This window comes from Linepithema humile, chromosome 6 (assembly GCF_040581485.1).
Source record: "Linepithema humile isolate Giens D197 chromosome 6, Lhum_UNIL_v1.0, whole genome shotgun sequence".
In the NCBI taxonomy this organism is placed as follows: domain Eukaryota; kingdom Metazoa; phylum Arthropoda; class Insecta; order Hymenoptera; family Formicidae; genus Linepithema; species Linepithema humile.
Genome location: NC_090133.1, coordinates 16,956,171 through 16,977,529, shown reverse-complemented (window position 1 = coordinate 16,977,529; position 21,359 = coordinate 16,956,171). Strand labels below are relative to the sequence as shown.

At 33.6% G+C, this 21,359-nt stretch overlaps 1 protein-coding gene across 9 annotated transcripts in view; it reads left to right on the top strand.

The window, feature by feature from the left end:
* LOC105676895 (uncharacterized) overlaps nucleotides 1-21,359 on the top strand; it is a 300,604-nt gene that overhangs the window by 235,361 nt on the left and 43,884 nt on the right. The window contains exon 1 of one of the 9 annotated variants that reach the window (XM_067357337.1): nucleotides 11,513-12,432. The exons of the other annotated variants lie outside the window; for them this stretch is intronic. Coding sequence (XP_067213438.1) covers nucleotides 12,426-12,432 — 7 coding nt within the window. The 5' untranslated portion in view covers nucleotides 11,513-12,425. Of the gene's footprint in view, nucleotides 1-11,512; nucleotides 12,433-21,359 lie in introns of those variants that run through there. 9 annotated transcript variants of the gene reach the window in all.

Below are 21,359 nucleotides of genomic sequence, written 5' to 3'. Positions count from 1 at the left end.
ATATCATTATCACAATTACGCCAGTTCATCGCAACTTGCACGCGCTCGTTTCCGCTCCGCTCTCGCAGCGCGCGAGTCACGTGCGGGCAGGTGGCGCCCGCATAATCGCGGTGAAAAAAAATGCAACCGCTGCAGAAAAGAGTGCGACAAGAAGCGGCAAGACGAGGTCGTCGCGCGCAGACCAACGAAAGAAATTTAATTGGTAGTTCCTTTTATTTCACCTTTACCTTCTGCCCCCTTCTGTCCCTCCCTTCCTTCGTTTTCTTCACCCCCCTCGTCGCCCTTCGTCCTTTGCGTCTTTCATCCTCGATGCGCGCCTCCGGTAAATTGCAACTTCGCGTCTCGTGCCTGAACGGTGCGGATAACATCGCGTGATTAAGGTCAGCGCCCACAGGACGCTATTTTTTCTTTCTTTTTCATCCTACGGATTCATAATTCCAATTTCATAAGACATGTAATGAAATATGTCATTCGACTTTCCTCGAAAAATGAAATTAGTTTTATATTAGACAGCAGCAATTTTCATTACGTTTGCTATAAATTTATTACAAGTGTCTTATCTTTAAGTTCAAAAATTACTATATCTACTATAAGTATTTAAAAAATGTTTTGAATTCCAAAATTAATTTTTTTATTTAAAATATATTTGATACAAGTTACTTGAAGAAAAGACACATTTTTCTTTAAGTAGAAATAATTTTTTAATTTTTTTGTACATGAAATATAAAAAATAGCTTCCTGAATAGCTATTAACCAGTTGATTTAATAAAAAACTCGAGACATTAAATAGACCTTGAGTTATGAGTATACTTCTGTTATAAAATCTCGCATTTTAGCGAGATCACTTTCAGGAAATGTATCGTCGTGTTCCTTTTAACGAAACACAGAAAACTTAAATTCGCGCTTCGTTGATTCTTGACTTACGCAAAAAACCTTCAGTAGACTACAACATCGAGTTGTAACATCGAGTCTGATTTTTAAGCTGCTTCCTCTCGCTTTTGTTCTCCCTCTCTTTCTTCACGCTTCTTTCTTTATGATTCTATACACTGAATTGTCCCGATGTTACGCTATCCGTACTTCTGACCCTTTCCTGCACATAATATGTGCAACATGATTGCATATTACGCGACGCGGTCGCGCGCGCGAGGAGGGATCGACGATTTTGTGCACCTGCGGAACGAAGCGTAACTAAAGCGCCGACTGAGAAAGTAGCATAATCTTTGAAACTGAATACAAAAGAGGAACAAAACCAACGTCCGACGTATGTCTTCATTGGAACTGCGCTTGAGTTGTTTGACCTATATACGATAACCAATACTACATAAGGCAGAAAATTCGTAAGAAAATAAAAGTTATATTTCTTATAATTCTCATTAATTTTTGTATCGTTTAAAAACGACAATTCTCTATTAAAAAAATTAAAGAGCGATGTGCAATTTTTTTACAGTTTTTATTTGTTTGGTCAATTTCGTGACTTTATTAGCTTCGACAATTCGACAATTAAGAAAATCTTCTTCAACAATCTAATGATATATTAACTTGTAAGATTTAAAATGCCATTAAATTTTTAAGTAACCATTTAGAAGATAATAATATTTATTTTTATACATTTATATGGAGAACCGTTAAATCCACAATTCGATTAAATTACGCAAGTCGTGTTTTTTACGCACTGCAATTTTTCGAATTTTATATTTTGGAATTTTGTCCATTCAGTATTCACTTGCTTCAGAACTGACTCGACGATAGAATGAAGTTTCTTTTTTCATTCCTTTGCATCATGAACGTGTTGCATACTGTATCGCGCCATATGCTCTCTCTGGCATTCGCTTCCTACGTACTGCTTCGAATACCTTACTGCGCGTACACCTCACTACAAGGAGGAGATTGCGGGAGAGGGTGAATCGGCGATTTTATGCACCTGCGAAACGAAGCGCGACTAATGCGTCGATTCCACTGCGTGGAAGACGTGCTTTAATTTACGAAATTAATAATGAGTTTTGTGGGGGGAAAAGCACGAATTGAGCAGCGCGTGATCAATTGTTTATACAGCACGCTTATGTGCGATGCGTAATAAAGATCTGTGAAAAATAGGGATGATAACAACACATTTCATGCGATGACTTTAATTATCGTTATAGAAAACTTTAATACTTGGCACTTTTTCTTTGGCATTGAAGTCAAGTATTTAAATTTTTTTCTGATGCAGAAATCTCAAGATGTTTGACAAAATAAAAATAATATAAAATACATATAATGGAAAGGCTCATATGATAACTATCAAATATAATATAATAGAAGAGCATCAAGAGCCATCGCAGGAAGTTAGTGCGAAATTTTAATTTTTCTTAAAGAAATTAATTAGTCTGCGTGAGAGACAATTAAATAGTTATATGAGTCTTTCCATTGTACATATTTTAAATCACGCGGGCATTATGACGCGTTTATCTCCTACAGAATTGTTTATTTCCTAATCCAGCGAGAGATAAATATTAGAAGCGTGGGATCTGAATAGTTTAGTAGTCAGAACAGTCGCCCGGCAAACGGAAGATCCCGGGTTTAATTCCCGGCTTAGCCACTCGCGCTTTAATATTTTTTCTCTCTTCTTTTCTTTTTAATAATTTCTATCAATACATTATGATTCTCCATATGTGAGAACAATGTACTCAACTTTTCGTACATTGAGGAGCAAAAATGAGGTTTATTTTCGGAGTAGATACTCTAAATTTCTTAGAGTGATAACGCACTCGAAAAATTGAGTGACTGATGAGTGACTCGTGTCGCTTGAATTAGAGTGACTTTTCATTTATACGGAGTTAATTTTTCCTCTTTTTGTTGTAGAGTAAATTTTTCACTCTGCAAAGTAGAGTAATTATGTGTACTTTATTTTATAGAGCGAATATTTTCACTCTATGCAGTGTGGAGTGAATATTTCATTCACATGAAGAGTGCAATCTCACTGTTTTTAAGAGAACTGTTAAAATAAACGCCTTACCAACGAAGAAGATTTCATTCTCTGATCGAGTGAATTCACGCCGGAACGAGTAATACATTACTCTACGTGAGAATTAAACAATCACTTTTGTGAAAAGTGAATTTTTACTATTTACGAGTGGCAGTATTTTCACTATTGCTTGAAGTGAATATCCACTCGTTTGGAGTTAGATTTCACTCTAAGAAATTTAGAGAGTAGGTGTAGAGCGCGCCATTGGCTTTTGGATATAGGTGTGACGACAACCCATCAATGACGCGCTCATCTACACCTATCTACACCGAAAAGGACCGAAAGGGATCTCATTTATGCTCCTCGGTGTATACTTTATGTATCTCTATCTGAGATCGGTGTACAATTTAACTGTCTCTCATGTAGGTCTCTCACTAATTAATTTCTTTAAGAAAAATGAAAATTTCGCATTAACTTCCTGCGACGGTTCTTCAAAAATAATATAACTTTTTCTATAATAATCATATTTTACTAAATTTGTAGTTATTTTATTTTTATTGCATGTCAATTTTTAGGATTTGTATTAAAGGAATATTGAACGAGTTTATGCTTTCCGATATAAAAATATACTTAAGCTTTTTTATTAAATAAAGCAATTTGGCAAGCGCAAAAGATTAACAGACGAATTTGGAATACACTCGATACGTTTAAACGAATGCTCAACATTCTGCGAAACGGAAAGCGAATGGTAAAGCTGTAACGGTACTCATAATGATCCACTGTTACTACGATTACGTATAATTTCCTGATTGCTTTCTCTGTATGACTCTGAAATAAGTATATGTGGCATAAGGAGAACGCCCTTATTTCGTAATGGAAGCGCGTTCTTAATTCACTCCTCTCGATCGCTCGATTCGACCGACCGATTATGCGGCGCGAGAGCACCGCGAAACACGATCGAGTAAATGGCAATAAATAACAGAGTACTACTTCTGCGTTCGGGTAGATTGATAGGTACCGTTCGTCGCTTAGCGCGTGATACAACATTGTGTAAACTGGAACGTTATAATGGCGAGGAAACTACGGACAATTATTTCTCTTCGAATTCGCGTCTGCTTCTATTTTCTCTAATAGTGCGATTAGAAAAAAAGGATCCATAATTGATATGGAGTTTTTTTAGCTCGGTTCAGGGTGCACAAAAAATGTTTTCTGCTATTATGAGTAGACTATTAAAAAAAAGACGGAGAAGTTTTTGTTTGAATAATATTAAAAATGTTGACGAAATAAATATACAATACCGATTATTTAAATAAACATGCTATATTCTTTAAATATTATATTTTTTAGCTTTAAAACTCCTACTTCTTGTGCTAAAATGTACAAGAGAAGAAACACTTTTATCTAATTAAAATACATTTTTCTAAAATATCGAAGTTTCGCATTTTTTTTTATAATGACAAGAAAATCAAGTATGTATATAATGTGTCCAAATATAAGAATTTAAAAAATACAACTTGTCTTGAATAAAGTCATGAAAGGAGAAGTCTCTTGAAATCTTGTAGCAAGAGAGCTTTTGTGCATTTTTATTCCTTAGCATTCAAGCGCGACCTGACGTTGCATGTGCCCTCAAAATCGCCGCTGGTAAATTGCAATTCGTCTTGAACCTTCGACGCGGATAACATCGCGAAATTAAGGTCGGCGAGTAGTATTCGCAAGCCTTCGTTGCCTTTTAATTCCTCTTTCTTTCGCTTGGCTGCGTATACTCCCTTATTGTGCATCGAAACATGGTATCCCGGAATGTGCTACGCAACAAGGTTGCTATATAATATAACATCGACTGGAATGAGTGGGCGGTTTTATATAAAAAGAAGCGAAACTAATACACAAAATTTCATGCGAGGCAAACGAGATGCGTCGAGGTCAGGGCTTAGCAACTTGGTGAAGAACAGGCTGCTGTATAAGAAAAAAAAGGTACGCGGAGACTATCGCGACCCAGACAGCACAGCATATCCGAAAGACATCCAGAGGATATCCCGAGGATGTTTTTGGGATTACAAGACGTTCTTTGGATATCCTTTGGATGTATTTTGGACATGTGTGTTGTCTGGGGAATCAACGCGACAGACAATGGAATTTAAGACAATGATATTATAGTAGTGTGCTTTAAATAAACTTTGCTCGATCTTAACTTAAATTTTATCATATATTTTTATAGCTAGTCAAAATATTATACAGGGTGTCCCGCACAAAGTGAATCAGCTCTCGTGTACAGCGGGTTAAATCGAGTAGAAAAGTCCTCTACCGCGTTTTGCGATTTTCGCAATAATTAATGAGAAAAAGGACACCTTGTATAAATATTTAGCATGTTTGTTTATAAATAGTTATTTGAACAAGGAGAAAGTGTATTAGGTTTTTTATTTAAGAAAAAGGAAACTTTTGTTATATAAGTTTTGTAGCTTTATATGACAACGTCTTTTACTGCAACAAGCACAACGTGACAAATGCTGTCATAATATTTCTTCCAATCATATATTTATAAATTATAAAACGCTCTCAATTAAAATTTAATAATTTAAAAATTTCAATAGTATGTAAAATGGCTATGACTAGATATTGGACATGGCTAGACATTAGCAAAAGCTACGACAAGAGATATTGTATGTCAACAATTCACCTCTGTGAAGTTGGCCCCCCATTTTTCAAAATTGAAAAAAATGATTAGAGTTCTGGATGCCCCCCGAAGAGTTCTAGAGTTCTCAGACCATTTTAGAAAGAGTTCTGCCATTTAAAGTAAAGAAAACACCATTTGAAAAATCGGAGGGCTAACTTCACGGCGCCCCCCATTATGTAAAAAATCCAAATTTTTTTATAGTTCTGAGTAGATTTCAAATAGTTCTATAGTTCTAGATAAGTTTCAAAAATAGTTCTGCTCGAAATACTACGTAAATTAAATTTGAAATTCTCGACTTAGAAAACGAAAAATAGCGAGAATTCATTCAATTTTGATTTTAGCGTTTCGAGCCTTAAGGATAATCGTTAGAACTCGTGAGGGGCTATACAGAACTCTCAACAGAACTGCCGGTTACCGAGAAAAAATTTTTTTTCCTATAGGACAGAAATTTTTCAAATCCGAAACTTCAATCATCGAGAACTTTTTTATTTTGCCTCTGAGCGTTACGAGTGTTAATAATTATCGTTAGAACTCGTGAGGGGCTATACAGAACTCTCAACAGAACTGCCGGTTACCGAGAAAAAATTTTTTTTCCTGTAGGACTTAGAAATTTTTCGAATCCGAAACTTCAACCATCGAAAACTTTTTTATTTCGCCTCTGAGCGCTTCGAATGTTAATAATTATCGCTAGAACTGTTCGGGGGGCGTCCAGAATTCTCAACAGAACTGCCAGTTACCGAGAAAAAATTTTTTGGTTGAAGTTTCGAATTCGAAAAATTTCTAATGAAAATTTTTCTCGATAACCGGCAGTTCTGTTGAGAGTTCTGGACGCCCTCCGAAGAGTTCTAACGATAATTATTAACACTCGAAGCGCTCAGAGGCGAAATAAAAAAGTTCTCGATGGTTGAAGTTTCGGATTTGAAAAATTTCTGTCCTATAGGAAAAAAAATTTTTTCTTGGTAACCGGCAGTTCTGTTGAGAGTTCTGTATAGCCCCTCACGAGTTCTAACGATTATCCTTAAGGCTCGAAACGCTAAAATCAAAATTGAATGAGATCTCGCTATTTTTCGTTTTCTAAGTCGAGAATTTCAAATTTAATTTACGTAGTATTTCGGGCAGAACTATTTTTGAAACTTATCTAGAACTATAGAACTATTTGAAATCTACTCAGAACTATAAAAAAATTTGGATTTTTTACATAATGGGGGGCGCCGTGAAGTTAGCCCCCCGATTTTTCAAATGGTGTTTTCTTTACTTTATGGCAGAACTCTTTCTAAAATGGTCTGAGAACTCTAGAACTCTTCGGGGGGCATCCAGAACTCTAATCATTTTTTTTTATTTTGAAAAATGGGTAGCCAACTTCACAGAGGTCAACAATTCTTATATTTACAAAATTATCTTTGATTGATTATTCAACCATCCTCAATATACATAAATTATAATATTATTAATACAATCCATTAAATATACAAAGCACAAAATGGACAATTTATATAAAATATTAACATGTCACTCAAAAGACTTGAAATATGTGAATTGAGATTCATGCTGCTGTGAATTGAGATTCACAACTTGCGATTCATGCTGTAATTAACCAATAATTGATTAGACAAATATTTAAAACATAAAATGAGAAACCAATTAGCACTTAATATATCTGGAATGATGTGCATATGTGCCTAGATGTTCTAAATCAGCGCTCGGAATTAGTTGCACATTTCGGGCCAATTTAAGAGACGACGCCTCCTGTTCCCCCACTACCGCCCGGCCGCTGGCGATCGAGCCGCCGATAGCTCTGGCGCAGGAGTGTTTTATATAAGAAATAGGCTCGGTTGTTGAGGCACCTCTCAAAAAATAGTAATATTTTCTTTGCTACATAAATAATGTTTATTTTCATTAATAATTAAATATATATATTATGTATTAATGAAAATAAACATTATTTATGTAGTGAAGAAAATGTTACAATTTCCCGAAAGATGCCTAAACAATCCAGCCTATTTCTAATATAAAACGCTCCTGAGCCAGAGCTATCGGCGGCTCGGCCGCCAGCGGCCGAGCGGTAGTGAGGGAACAGGAGGCGTTGTCTCGGAAATCGGCCCGAAATGTGCAACTAATTCCGAGCGCTGATCCAGCAGATAGAGGTACTTACTAATAAGATCTAGCAAATGGACCATTTTACCCCGCGGTCCGTTTTACCTCACCTTCCCCTATACATATACATATAAATATATGTAAATATACTTTATTTTTTTATTGATTTTTTAGAAAATAATAATTTTTAAAATGAACGGGTACTATACTGCCGTGGTTGATGAAAAAGGTGCTGTCCACCAAAGGAGGACGGTTCGAAGAAAAAAGTTTGAGTCTATGCTTAAGTCTTAAGCTATGGATTGATTTCGATTTGTGAGATTTTCAGTTTTTTGTCAGTTATGTAGCAGGTCTAGTATTAGCCGCGGCCGGTATCGAGTAGCGATCAGAAGATGGTGTCTCCCCTGCAAGGAGCAAGAGGGGAGACAATTGATGTAATGATGCGAGAGAGAGTGAACACGTTGTAGGTGCAATAATAAAAAATTTATGATCTAGTTTGTGTTATTGTAAGCAAAAGCTCCCGGTCCCCGTTTCGTCATAAGAATAATCCCTACAGTTATAGTTGTAAACTAAATAAAATTTATGACATTTGTTCATAATAATTAGTGTTTTATTAACAATTTTCCCGGCTTATGCCCCTGTCCGGAAACTTTTCGATGGCAGTGTATATTAAAAACCTTTCTATTGTAAATTGTGTTATTTGTGACGATCTAAACGTCCAACCATTGAAACATTTACCTTAAACCATTTATTATGATATTTTATTTGTAACGACACTGATGAAAGCCTAACATAGGCAGAAACGTTTGTCCTTGTAATTTTATAATATAATACAGTGCTCGGAATTAGTCTGAACATTTCAACCGATTTCCGTGGTATACGCCTCCTTTCCTCTCTTTACCGCGCGCGCCGCAGCCGCTAGGGCCAGCGCCGCCGAGCGTTAGGAGCGGCACTATCTGATTAGGTTCTGTGAGTAGGTTCTTCTCCCTATTTATTAAAATTTTAAAAAATTTATTAAAATTTATTAAAAATAAATTTTTATTTTTAAATTTATTAAGTGGAAATATTTCAATAGATTTCTACGTCACCCATGAGGTACTAATACTGACACGTTTTTCAAAAAGTGGTTTCTATCTACATTATTGCATCAATTGTTCATTCTCATAAAAGGTCAAGAAAATCTAATTAAGAAAATCTCTTTTATATATTTTTTTTTTAAATTAAGAATTTATTTTTATCTTTAGTGGAATAGGTCTACGGGGGAAACTACTTTTAAAAAAACGCGTCAGCATTAGTATCTTATGGGTGACGTGGAAATCTATTGAAATATTTCCACTTAATAAATTTAAAAATAAAAAATTTATTTTTAATAAATTTTAATACATTTTTTTAAATTTTAATAAATAGGGAGAAGAACCCACTCATAATCAGATAGTGTCCTAACGCTTGACGGCGCTGGCCCTAGCGGCTGCGGCGCGCGCGGTAAGGAGAGGAAAGGAGGCGTATACCACGGAAATCGGCTGAAATGTTCAGACTAATTCCGAGCACTGATATAATATATTGCATGAACAATTAACGGCTTTTTTCGCCTTTTTCTCCTGATTAAGTCTCCTCATATAGAGCTCCCGTAGCGTTCCCATAGAGCTCGCGGCCATGTTGGCACGTGGTTGCAATTTCTGGAAATGCGCCGAAATCCAACCTAATCCTATATATATATATATATATATATATATATATATTTTTTTTTAAAAATATATTAATAATAATACTAAGGCTCCACTAAATTAACAATTAAGACTTCTGGGTACTCGCCGCGGCTATATTGGATCGTGGCGTCAGAGGCGAGGAATACGATTCATATCACATTCATTTTATGGTTGTTTATTAACTGTTAAGGAAAAGCATCGTTTTCGGACAATTTTACAAGTGTGCTAAAGCGATCTATAATGTTATTTCATCAAAATATCTTTTTATTTAAAAATGACACGCACTTCTAACGTGCCATTTCTCACCTCTGGTGTCACGATTCAATATAGCCCAGCGGCATTTCCAGAACTTGCACTCACTTAACTTGCAATCACTTAATAAAATACTTTAATTTTTCTTTCAAACAAATCAATACTCAATGCCTAACTCTATAAATCAAATCAGAAAGAAAGAGACAAAAAAAAAAAAGAAACAGAAAAAAGTGGAATACCAGAATATATATATAATGAAATCTATAAGAGCAGAATTATAAAAATTAACATAAACTAATTAAAAAATTTACACATTAATAAAATATTTTTAGTTTGCACGAATTAATAAGCTGATATCTTTCTCGAAAAAGGCACATATTTGTTAATATGTACTCATTTATCCTAAGTATAAATGGTATATGATAAGTATGAAGCACGTGGTGTATTGTATGGCTATAAACGTGTCCGTATGATGTTCATTTTTAATCATTTTCACTAACAAACTTTGTATTATATGTACACTAAAAATGTATAAGAGACATCACAGACTATTCTAATAATTTTGCGCGTATTATAGAACCACCATTCTACATGCAAAGTTCATGCAAACTGATACTCGTCATTCAAAAATAATGAAAAAAATAAAAATATATATATAATAAAAAATGAAAAAATTAGGCAATCAGAATACAATTAAATTGATGAGTAATTACACACAAATGTACTTACAATGCATATACAAATTCACTTCATTTCGCTACTTTATTTCATAGCGCGTCTTATTCAATAGGTGTCTTCGTACCACAATGTGAAAAATTTTTCCAACTAGTAACTTTTATACGCTTCTCCCCCTTTACCCTCCAATCACCAAAATCAACTAGCCATTCTAAAAAATTGTGCGTCTAGAATCAGTGATACCAATCACTAGTTGAAAGTTACTAAATATTATATAACGTCTAGGATTACGTTAAGGCACTAGATATGTAGGTATTCTCATCCGCCATTTTAGTTCCTACTAGATGGAGAATTATAGCGTATATAGTACTTTTCAAAAAAAGCTAACTACAAATATGAAAAATACAAAATATGAAACTTTTTACAAAAAAATGTGATATCAGAAAATGACGCCAAGTAGGACTAAAGAACTATGGAAAAAGTTGTAAACTATTTTTATAAAGACTCTTGTATATAAAGCTGTCATATATATTAATGTTAAATAACTAAATATTTAATTTACTTCTTTGATTGGAGTGTAGATTTTATCCTAAATAGTTTAAACCAATCGGAGAAGCAGATTTAGTTTTCTGATTAATATTAGATAACTTTTGTTTAGTACGCGTACCAAATATTTAATCTACTTCTTTGATTGGTGTACATTTTACCCTAAACAGTTTAAACCAATCGGAGAAGCAGATTTAGTTCTGGTTAACGTTAGATAGCTTAAACCAATCGGAGAAACAGATTTAATTCTGGTTAACATTAAATAGTTTAAATCAATCGGAGATTATAAAAATAAATAAGTTAATACGTAAAAAACAAAAAAATAAAAATATTAGAAAATAAAAATATTTAATTAAGAAATGAAAAAAATATATTAAAAAAATTAAAATAAAAAGATTTTTTTCAAAATGCAAAAAAAAACTTGGCGCTCTCTCTCTCTCTGCTACAACCTCAAAATATTATAAAAGAATAAAAAGGAATAATAATGTAATAAATTGACATCAAGTAATTGACACATGTAATTGACAAATAAGTTAATCATGTAAGTTAGCAACGTAATTCAGTGTACTGACATCATGTAATAATAAGTTGACATCATGTAAGTTAACAATCTAGTTCAATGTAGCAGCGCCAAGTTTTTTTTTGCATTTTGAAAAAAATCTTTTTATTTTAATTTTTTTAATATATTTTTTTCATTTCTTAATTAAATATTTTTATTTTCTAATATTTTTATTTTTTTGTTTTTTACGTATTAACTTATTTATTTTTATAATCTCCGATTGATTTAAACTATTTAATGTTAACCAGAACTAAATCTGCTTCTCCGATTGGTTTAAGCTATCTAACGTTAACCAGAACTAAATCTGCTTCTCCGATTGGTTTAAACTGTTTAGGGTAAAATGTACACCAATCAAAGAAGTAGATTAAATATTTGGTACGCGTACTAAACAAAAGTTATCTAATATTAATCAGAAAACTAAATCTGCTTCTCCGATTGGTTTAAACTATTTAGGATAAAATCTACACTCCAATCAAAGAAGTAAATTAAATATTTAGTTATTTAACATTAATATATATGACAGCTTTATATACAAGAGTCTTTATAAAAATAGTTTACAACTTTTTCCATAGTTCTTTAGTCCTACTTGGCGTCATTTTCTGATATCACATTTTTTTGTAAAAAGTTTCATATTTTGTATTTTTCATATTTGTAGTTAGCTTTTTTTGAAAAGTACTATATACGCTATAATTCTCCATCTAGTAGGAACTAAAATGGCGGATGAGAATACCTACATATCTAGTGCCTTAACGTAATCCTAGACGTTATATAATATTTAGTAACTTTCAACTAGTGATTGGTATCACTGATTCTAGACGCACAATTTTTTAGAATGGCTAGTTGATTTTGGTGATTGGAGGGTAAAGGGGGAGAAGCGTATAAAAGTTACTAGTTGGAAAAATTTTTCACATTGTGGTACGAAGACACCTATTGAATAAGACGCGCTATGAAATAAAGTAGCGAAATGAAGTGAATTTGTATATGCATTGTAAGTACATTTGTGTGTAATTACTCATCAATTTAATTGTATTCTGATTGCCTAATTTTTTCATTTTTTATTATATATATATTTTTATTTTTTTCATTATTTTTGAATGACGAGTATCAGTTTGCATGAACTTTGCATGTAGAATGGTGGTTCTATAATACGCGCAAAATTATTAGAATAGTCTGTGATGTCTCTTATACATTTTTAGTGTACATATAATACAAAGTTTGTTAGTGAAAATGATTAAAAATGAACATCATACGGACACGTTTATAGCCATACAATACACCACGTGCTTCATACTTATCATATACCATTTATACTTAGGATAAATGAGTACATATTAACAAATATGTGCCTTTTTCGAGAAAGATATCAGCTTATTAATTCGTGCAAACTAAAAATATTTTATTAATGTGTAAATTTTTTAATTAGTTTATGTTAATTTTTATAATTCTGCTCTTATAGATTTCATTATATATATATTCTGGTATTCCACTTTTTTCTGTTTCTTTTTTTTTTTTGTCTCTTTCTTTCTGATTTGATTTATAGAGTTAGGCATTGAGTATTGATTTGTTTGAAAGAAAAATTAAAGTATTTTATTAAGTGATTGCAAGTTAAGTGAGTGCAAGTTCTGGAAATGCCGCTGGGCTATATTGAATCGTGACACCAGAGGTGAGAAATGGCACGTTAGAAGTGCGTGTCATTTTTAAATAAAAAGATATTTTGATGAAATAACATTATAGATCGCTTTAGCACACTTGTAAAATTGTCCGAAAACGATGCTTTTCCTTAACAGTTAATAAACAACCATAAAATGAATGTGATATGAATCGTATTCCTCGCCTCTGACGCCACGATCCAATATAGCCGCGGCGAGTACCCAGAAGTCTTAATTGTTAATTTAGTGGAGCCTTAGTATTATTATTAATATTTGTTTAAAAAAAAATATATATATATATATATATATATATATATATATAGGATTAGGTTGGATTTCGGCGCATTTCCAGAAATTGCAACCACGTGCCAACATGGCCGCGAGCTCTATGGGAACGCTACGGGAGCTCTATATGAGGAGACTTAATCAGGAGAAAAAGGCGAAAAAAGCCGTTAATTGTTCATGCAATATATTATATCAGTGCTCGGAATTAGTCTGAACATTTCAGCCGATTTCCGTGGTATACGCCTCCTTTCCTCTCCTTACCGCGCGCGCCGCAGCCGCTAGGGCCAGCGCCGTCAAGCGTTAGGACACTATCTGATTATGAGTGGGTTCTTCTCCCTATTTATTAAAATTTAAAAAAATGTATTAAAATTTATTAAAAATAAATTTTTTATTTTTAAATTTATTAAGTGGAAATATTTCAATAGATTTCCACGTCACCCATAAGATACTAATGCTGACGCGTTTTTTTAAAAGTAGTTTCCCCCGTAGACCTATTCCACTAAAGATAAAAATAAATTCTTAATTTAAAAAAAAAATATATAAAAGAGATTTTCTTAATTAGATTTTCTTGACCTTTTATGAGAATGAACAATTGATGCAATAATGTAGATAGAAACCACTTTTTGAAAAACGTGTCAGTATTAGTACCTCATGGGTGACGTAGAAATCTATTGAAATATTTCCACTTAATAAATTTAAAAATAAAAATTTATTTTTAATAAATTTTAATAAATTTTTTAAAATTTTAATAAATAGGGAGAAGAACCTACTCACAGAACCTAATCAGATAGTGCCGCTCCTAACGCTCGGCGGCGCTGGCCCTAGCGGCTGCGGCGCGCGCGGTAAAGAGAGGAAAGGAGGCGTATACCACGGAAATCGGTTGAAATGTTCAGACTAATTCCGAGCACTGTATTATATTATAAAATTACAAGGACAAACGTTTCTGCCTATGTTAGGCTTTCATCAGTGTCGTTACAAATAAAATATCATAATAAATGGTTTAAGGTAAATGTTTCAATGGTTGGACGTTTAGATCGTCACAAATAACACAATTTACAATAGAAAGGTTTTTAATATACACTGCCATCGAAAAGTTTCCGGACAGGGGCATAAGTCGGGAAAATTGTTAATAAAACACTAATTATTATGAACAAATGTTATAAATTTTATTTAGTTTACAACTATAACTGTAGGGATTATTCTTATGACGAAACGGGGACCGGGAGCTTTTGCTTACAATAACACAAACTAGATCATAAATTTTTTATTATTGCACCTACAACGTGTTCACTCTCTCTCGCATCATTACATCAATTGTCTCCCCTCTTGCTCCTTGCAGGGGAGACACCATCTTCTGATCGCTACTCGATACCGGCCGCGGCTAATACTAGACCTGCTACATAACTGACAAAAAACTGAAAATCTCACAAATCGAAATCAATCCATAGCTTAAGACTTAAGCATAGACTCAAACTTTTTTCTTCGAACCGTCCTCCTTTGGTGGACAGCACCTTTTTCATCAACCACGGCAGTATAGTACCCGTTCATTTTAAAAATTATTATTTTCTAAAAAATCAATAAAAAAATAAAGTATATTTACATATATTTATATGTATATGTATAGGGGAAGGTGAGGTAAAACGGACCGCGGGGTAAAATGGTCCATTTGCTAGATCTTATTAGTAAGTACCTCTATCTGCTGGATCAGCGCTCGGAATTAGTTGCACATTTCGGGCCGATTTCCGAGACAACGCCTCCTGTTCCCCCACTACCGCTCGGCCGCTGGCGGCCGAGCCGCCGATAGCTCTGGCTCAGGAGCGTTTTATATTAGAAATAGGCTGGATTGTTTAGGCATCTTTCGGGAAATTGTAACATTTTCTTCACTACATAAATAATATTTATTTTTATTAATACATAATATATATATATTTAATTATTAATGAAAATAAACATTATTTATGTAGCAAAGAAAATATTACTATTTTCTGAGAGGTGCCTCAACAACCCAGCCTATTTCTTATATAAAACGCTCCTGCGCCAGAGCTATCGGCGGCTCGACCGCCAGCGGCCGAGCGGTAGTGGGAGAACAGGAGGCGTCGTCTCGGGAATCGGCCCGAAATGTGCAACTAATTCCGAGCGCTGTGCTGGATAAACATAAAATTAATTTCCTTTTTGATGCTTTTTAACTGTTTAAAAATTACGTCATTATATTATAAGATTATCGTGAGTTATTTATAAAGAAACGTCAAATTCTTGCAAATAGATCTCGTGATCTAATTTCTTAGTATTACATTTTAACCCAGACAGCACACATGTCTAAAATCGGGACATAAGACATCTTAAAGACATCATTAAGACGTCTTTTAGATACCGTGTCTAAAAGGCGTCTTAATGACGTCTTTAAGCCGTCTTATGTCTCGATTTTGGACATGCGTGCTGTCTGGGAAGTGACTAAGATTGCAAAACTTAATATTTTTAAATTTTTCTACAAGTTCCATATTTCTGGTTATTTAGAAGTAATATTTCATCAGTTACATTTAAAAAATAATTTTGATACAGGTAAATAAAAATAAGATAATATTAATGTTGTTATGTGCGGTAAAATGGACCAATTTAAATGGAGTAAAACGGACCAATTTATATATTTGTTCTACTTATATTTTCTACTTATACTTTCTACTTATAGTTTTCTGCTTATATATTTGCTCTGATTTGAGAAATATTTTACATCTTATTTTTTTTACTGGAAAAAGCTATGAAAAATAAAAAACGCACTGTTAAAAGTAGAAGAAACTTGAAATTTATTGAAAATAATGTCTCCAAATAAAAACAGATTTTATAATAATTATTTATTTTATTTACATGCTTTATTTTAAAATGTTATATTTAATGTTATATTTAATATAAACGTTAAAAATTATAAAGATTATAATTATTTTAAAGATTTATGTGTATAATAAAATGATTAATGTTAAATTAATTTCTATTCTTATTCAAAAATATTTAATAAATAATATATAGTTTTGATTTTGAGTTGATCAGTTAAATTATTTCTTGATTCATATTATTTCGGTTTGGTTTATTTTACCCCATGGGATGGTCCATTTTACCCCACCTATGGAGTAAAACGGACCGAAATTAAGTTTTTAAAAATTTTAATAATAATTCAAACTTGCAAATTTTGAAAATTTAACATTATAATCTTATAATAAACATTCTACAGTTTCTTCATGCTAAATTTCAGTTATTTTTTGTCATTAATATAAAAAATATAGCCATTTTTGCTTAGGGGGTCCGTCTTACCCCACCTTCCCCTATGTATATGAAAATATAAATATATGTAAATATACTTTATTTTTTTATTGATTTTTCAGAAAATAATAATTTTTAAAATGAACGGGTACTATATGATATGCTTTTTTACTAGACTGAAACACTTCACTGCGTTCGCCGCGTCGCGCATGCGCGAAAAACCGGGCCAAATCTGACTACACTGAACCGCGGCATCTTTTCTACGAGTTTTTCCAAAACAGAATTTGGTATTTCACTCAATTCTGGAGGATCTCCCAAGGTGTTTCTGAGAGGTAGGACAGACCTTCCGGACTCGGCGTTCGAGTTCATCCCACAGAAGTTCTGGAATTCTCTAAGGAATTGATGAGGAATGATAATGGTATAATCTCTAACATCGATTTGAATATAGCAATAGAATAGTACAATAGAAATACTATAAAATAAAAGCTATTACGAGCCGAGTTGGGTGGCAATTGCTCCTTTTCCATTTATTAATAATATTGTATCCACACAGGTACTGTGACCATAGTAACCCAGGTTCGTATCCTGGATCCGCTATACCAGGCCATAATTCCAATATTGCGGATGATTTGATTTATCATAATATAATACTGTAAGATTCAAGACGATCGATAGTTTCAATAATAGAAAATAAAAGATCTTATTTAAAAAACACTAAAGATATATTTAACAAACAAATTAGTTCACACAAATTAGTTCACACGAATCTGTTAAAAGGTACGCTCACTTTTTTAATCAAATAATGCACGCTCGCATTGAATGTCACTAGATGCACGCTCGCACCGTTCACTTATAAATTGTTCCGTCTTTTATGCAAATTCTCCGAACCGAACACACACTTGCACGGTCGAAAGGACTCTCTTTTTCCGTGTTTGTCTCTCTTTGCTTGCTCAATTCAAACTGACTCCGAATCAACGGCTTCTTATTTATTTTGCCTTCTTTTATACTCTAGATGGCCTTTTATCTTTTCGATGTACAGGTGGCCTACTGACTAGTTTACCATATATGTATTTACATATCTCTATTATCTATACTCTTACAATACTTTGTATTTTTCGTAATTTTTAATATGACGCAATAATGAAACACTATAAAGTTTATGAGCCCTATGAAAGAGAGCACTACAAACACTGGTAGAGAATAATAAGAGTAATCCCTGGGTTAGTCAAAAATATAAAATTATACAATAGTTGATATACTTAAGCCGAATTAATTAATTCGCAGTATTGTAACATTGCCACATTGTTATTGCAATGTTTTGTGTTTGCTGGGAATAAATAATAATTAAAAATTAAAATTATAATGATTAATATATTTATATTTTAATTGCAAAAAATCATAGTTTGATATTACGATGCAATTTACATTTTATCGGTAATTCTTAATTTTCGAGTTATTAAGCGCACTGATAACGACTGATAGAAAAAACTGACAGGTTACAATATTGTATATTATTAATAGGTGGTTAGAGGGCAATTATGTATTCTGCATAATTGTATAATGAAGAGGAAGTCCACCCTTTGGAAAAGAATTGGATATATCTGTTATCAAGCTTGAACATCGCGAGTAAAAGTTTTTACGTTGATAGAATCGCCGCGACAACCTGCTCACGTGTCTTTCCCTGATAGGGAAACTGACGAAATCTTTCTAATTACCCGTCAGGAATTCCGGGCGCGCGGCAAGTATACACGTGGTTTTACGATCGCATATATGAGAGAATCGATTTGATCAAGAACAGCACCTGCTTAGTCGCATGTGCAGCTGGTTGATTTCTCGGATTCGATTGCTCCTCGGCTTTTCCAATGTATAATCGCGCGAGGAAGGTAACCACAAAGCACCGCATCGAAAGCCGGGAACAGTTCAGGTGAAACCTGATAAAGAGTCGCAGGTGACGCGGGCCGCGAGGCAAAAGACCAGATTTTCGAGAAATGAAAAGGTGAATCACCGGGAATCGGACTATTCAGAAAGATAAACGAAGGGGAAAAAGAGACGATTGCTACTGTTTTGTTTCTCTTATTGCTCTTTTTTTCAGAGCATTTTTCACACAGGCGAAGGTTGCGTTAAACGAAAGTGATTAATCGCTGTTTGCAGTTTTTCATATTGATGTCCCACTACTATTCGCGATGGGCCCAAAATGGACAATATCCTTAGAAACGTTCTAAGCTGCGTATATGTTTACAAAGAAAACAAGCGTAATAAATTAATACACTTCCATTAGTTTCATAATCAATTCACAATAATGAAAAAATTGCTGGCATCTAAAATAATGAACGAATAATTTTATTCGTTTTATATTTATTTTTGTTTTTTCCTCAAACGTTTCTTTCAATTTTCATAGATTTTTTATCATTTTTCTCGATTGTCTAAAAAACTGGACATGATGAAGCAAAACGGCGTACGAATTCGGAAGACGGAATCTATAAGAAACACTACTTTGGTTTGAATTTATTTCCAAAAATTTTTTTTTATGGTTCTGTTATATACATAATTATAATAGCGTTATATATAATTTCAGAAAGTTGAAGGGTTCCGCCGCGTCGCTTTCTGACGGTGGCCGAAAACAGAGGTATTTTTTAAGGGAATTTTTTATGAAGCAACCATTGCACCAATAAATTATAAAATTTGTGCATATCTTTATTCGTGTTTATCCTACGTGTATAAAAAATGAATTAAAAATATAAAAAATCATGTGCTATTACTTTATTTAAAGCACGGTAATCTACACACATTCTTATTTCACCATTTTTTTTGTGTTAATACAATTGGAGATGCGTACTCGGATGTACTTGGTCAAATAATTTTTCTTTCCAACAAGTTATCTATTATTTCGCGTACTTTTTCTTTCTTACTATAGCTTAATCTTCGTGGGTTAAATCGGATCAATTTATTTTCTTTTAGCGTTAATACAGCTTCTATTTGTACACTCGATAACTCCGGACAATTCGGCTTTCGATAGCAATTAGAGAAAATATTCATAAATAGTTCACGATGTTTTGGAGCAATATCAGGATTAATATTAATATTATCAGTTATATTGCATTTGCAATTAATATTTAATATTTTATTAATTGTCTTGTCCAGTTCTATATATTTGGTCATCTTATATCCAAACAATTTTAACGTATCTCTACCAATTAATAATGTAGGGGAAATTATCTAAGCAGAGTTATTAATGAGTAAACAGAAACTTTATTATGCTAGATAAGAGAGATTTCGTCGATATGTTTGCTTCACATGTTTCTCGATATATTTTTTGTTACAGACTCTCGCTTTCTTAGAATTTCGGCGCTTTTTATTAGTAGTCAAACGGTAAAAAAAAGTGAGATAACAACATTCGAGGATGCACGCATACATACACATATAGACGATTGTTCTCGCTTTCGAGAAGCTCTTTGTCGTATAATAAATACCAATAAATATAACCGTCGCAAGGTCGCTTCCAAATGCTCGTCTACTTATCGCTTCAATATAATATGTTTCAAATAAAATAAAATTATCGATCCTACACTTATAATTGATTTTTTTATACATGTAAGACAGTGCTAGACACGATCTGCACATTTCGGTCGATTTTCGTAAGCTAACGCCTATCAGCCCCCCCACTACGTCTTGAAACAACATACGCGTTGCTCTACCTCAGGTACGACGCATGTAGGCGACGCCGGTAGGCGTCGAAAATCGACCGAAATGTGCAGATCGTGTCTAGCACTGATGTAGGATAAACATGAATAAAGATATGCACAAATTTTATAATTCATTGGTTGCTTCATAAAAAGTTCCCCAAAAAACACTGTGTTTTTGGCCGCCGCATGATGCGAAGCCTTTAAGGCTGCTGGCAATGCTAGGTACTCGCGGTAGGAATAGGTACTCGCGCCTTGTTGGAATCGGATTTGGTACTGGGCTCTTTCCTGTTCGCTCGCCGCTACTAAGGAAATCCTGGTTAGTTTCTTTTCCTCCGCTTAGTAATATACTTAAATTCAGCGGGTAATCTCGCCTGCTCTGAGGTCGTCAAATCAGAAAAAAATTCCTTTTCTTCCTCTTCTCCGCTGCTCTCAACCACTACTACTGCTCTTACTCTACACTGCGCTATACTCGTCGCCGCAGTCGTCGTCATCAGAGGCGAGAAGGACACGCTGAGATTTCTTGCATGCCATTTTTGAATAAAAAGATATTTTGATGAAATAACACTAGATCGCTTTAACACACTTGTAATAAAATAAAATAGATCGCTTTAGCACACAGTTAATAAACAACCGTAAAATGAATGTGATACGAACTGTCAAGAGAAAAGCATAATTTTCGGACAATTTTACAAGTGTGCTAAAGTGATCTAGTGTTATTTCATCAAAATATCTTTTTATTTAAAAATGGCATGCAAGAAATCTCAGCGTGTGCTTCTCATCTCTGACGTCACGCTGCGTTGATTCCAACGACGAATATCCAGCAGCCTTAATAACGTTTTTATTTCTTATAAACTTTTATATTATCGAAATTTATAAAATCTGAAGAAGCACTTCCGTGATTTTTTGAGCTTAAACATAGCGGTAGTTATTGTGGACGTTGCATGCATTGCCAGTAAACCGCTAGCAAATCAATTTTTACGCACCATCCAAAACTTTCGCGAGCAAATTGACGGAAAAGAAATAACGCCTGTACTTCATCCAAAGGG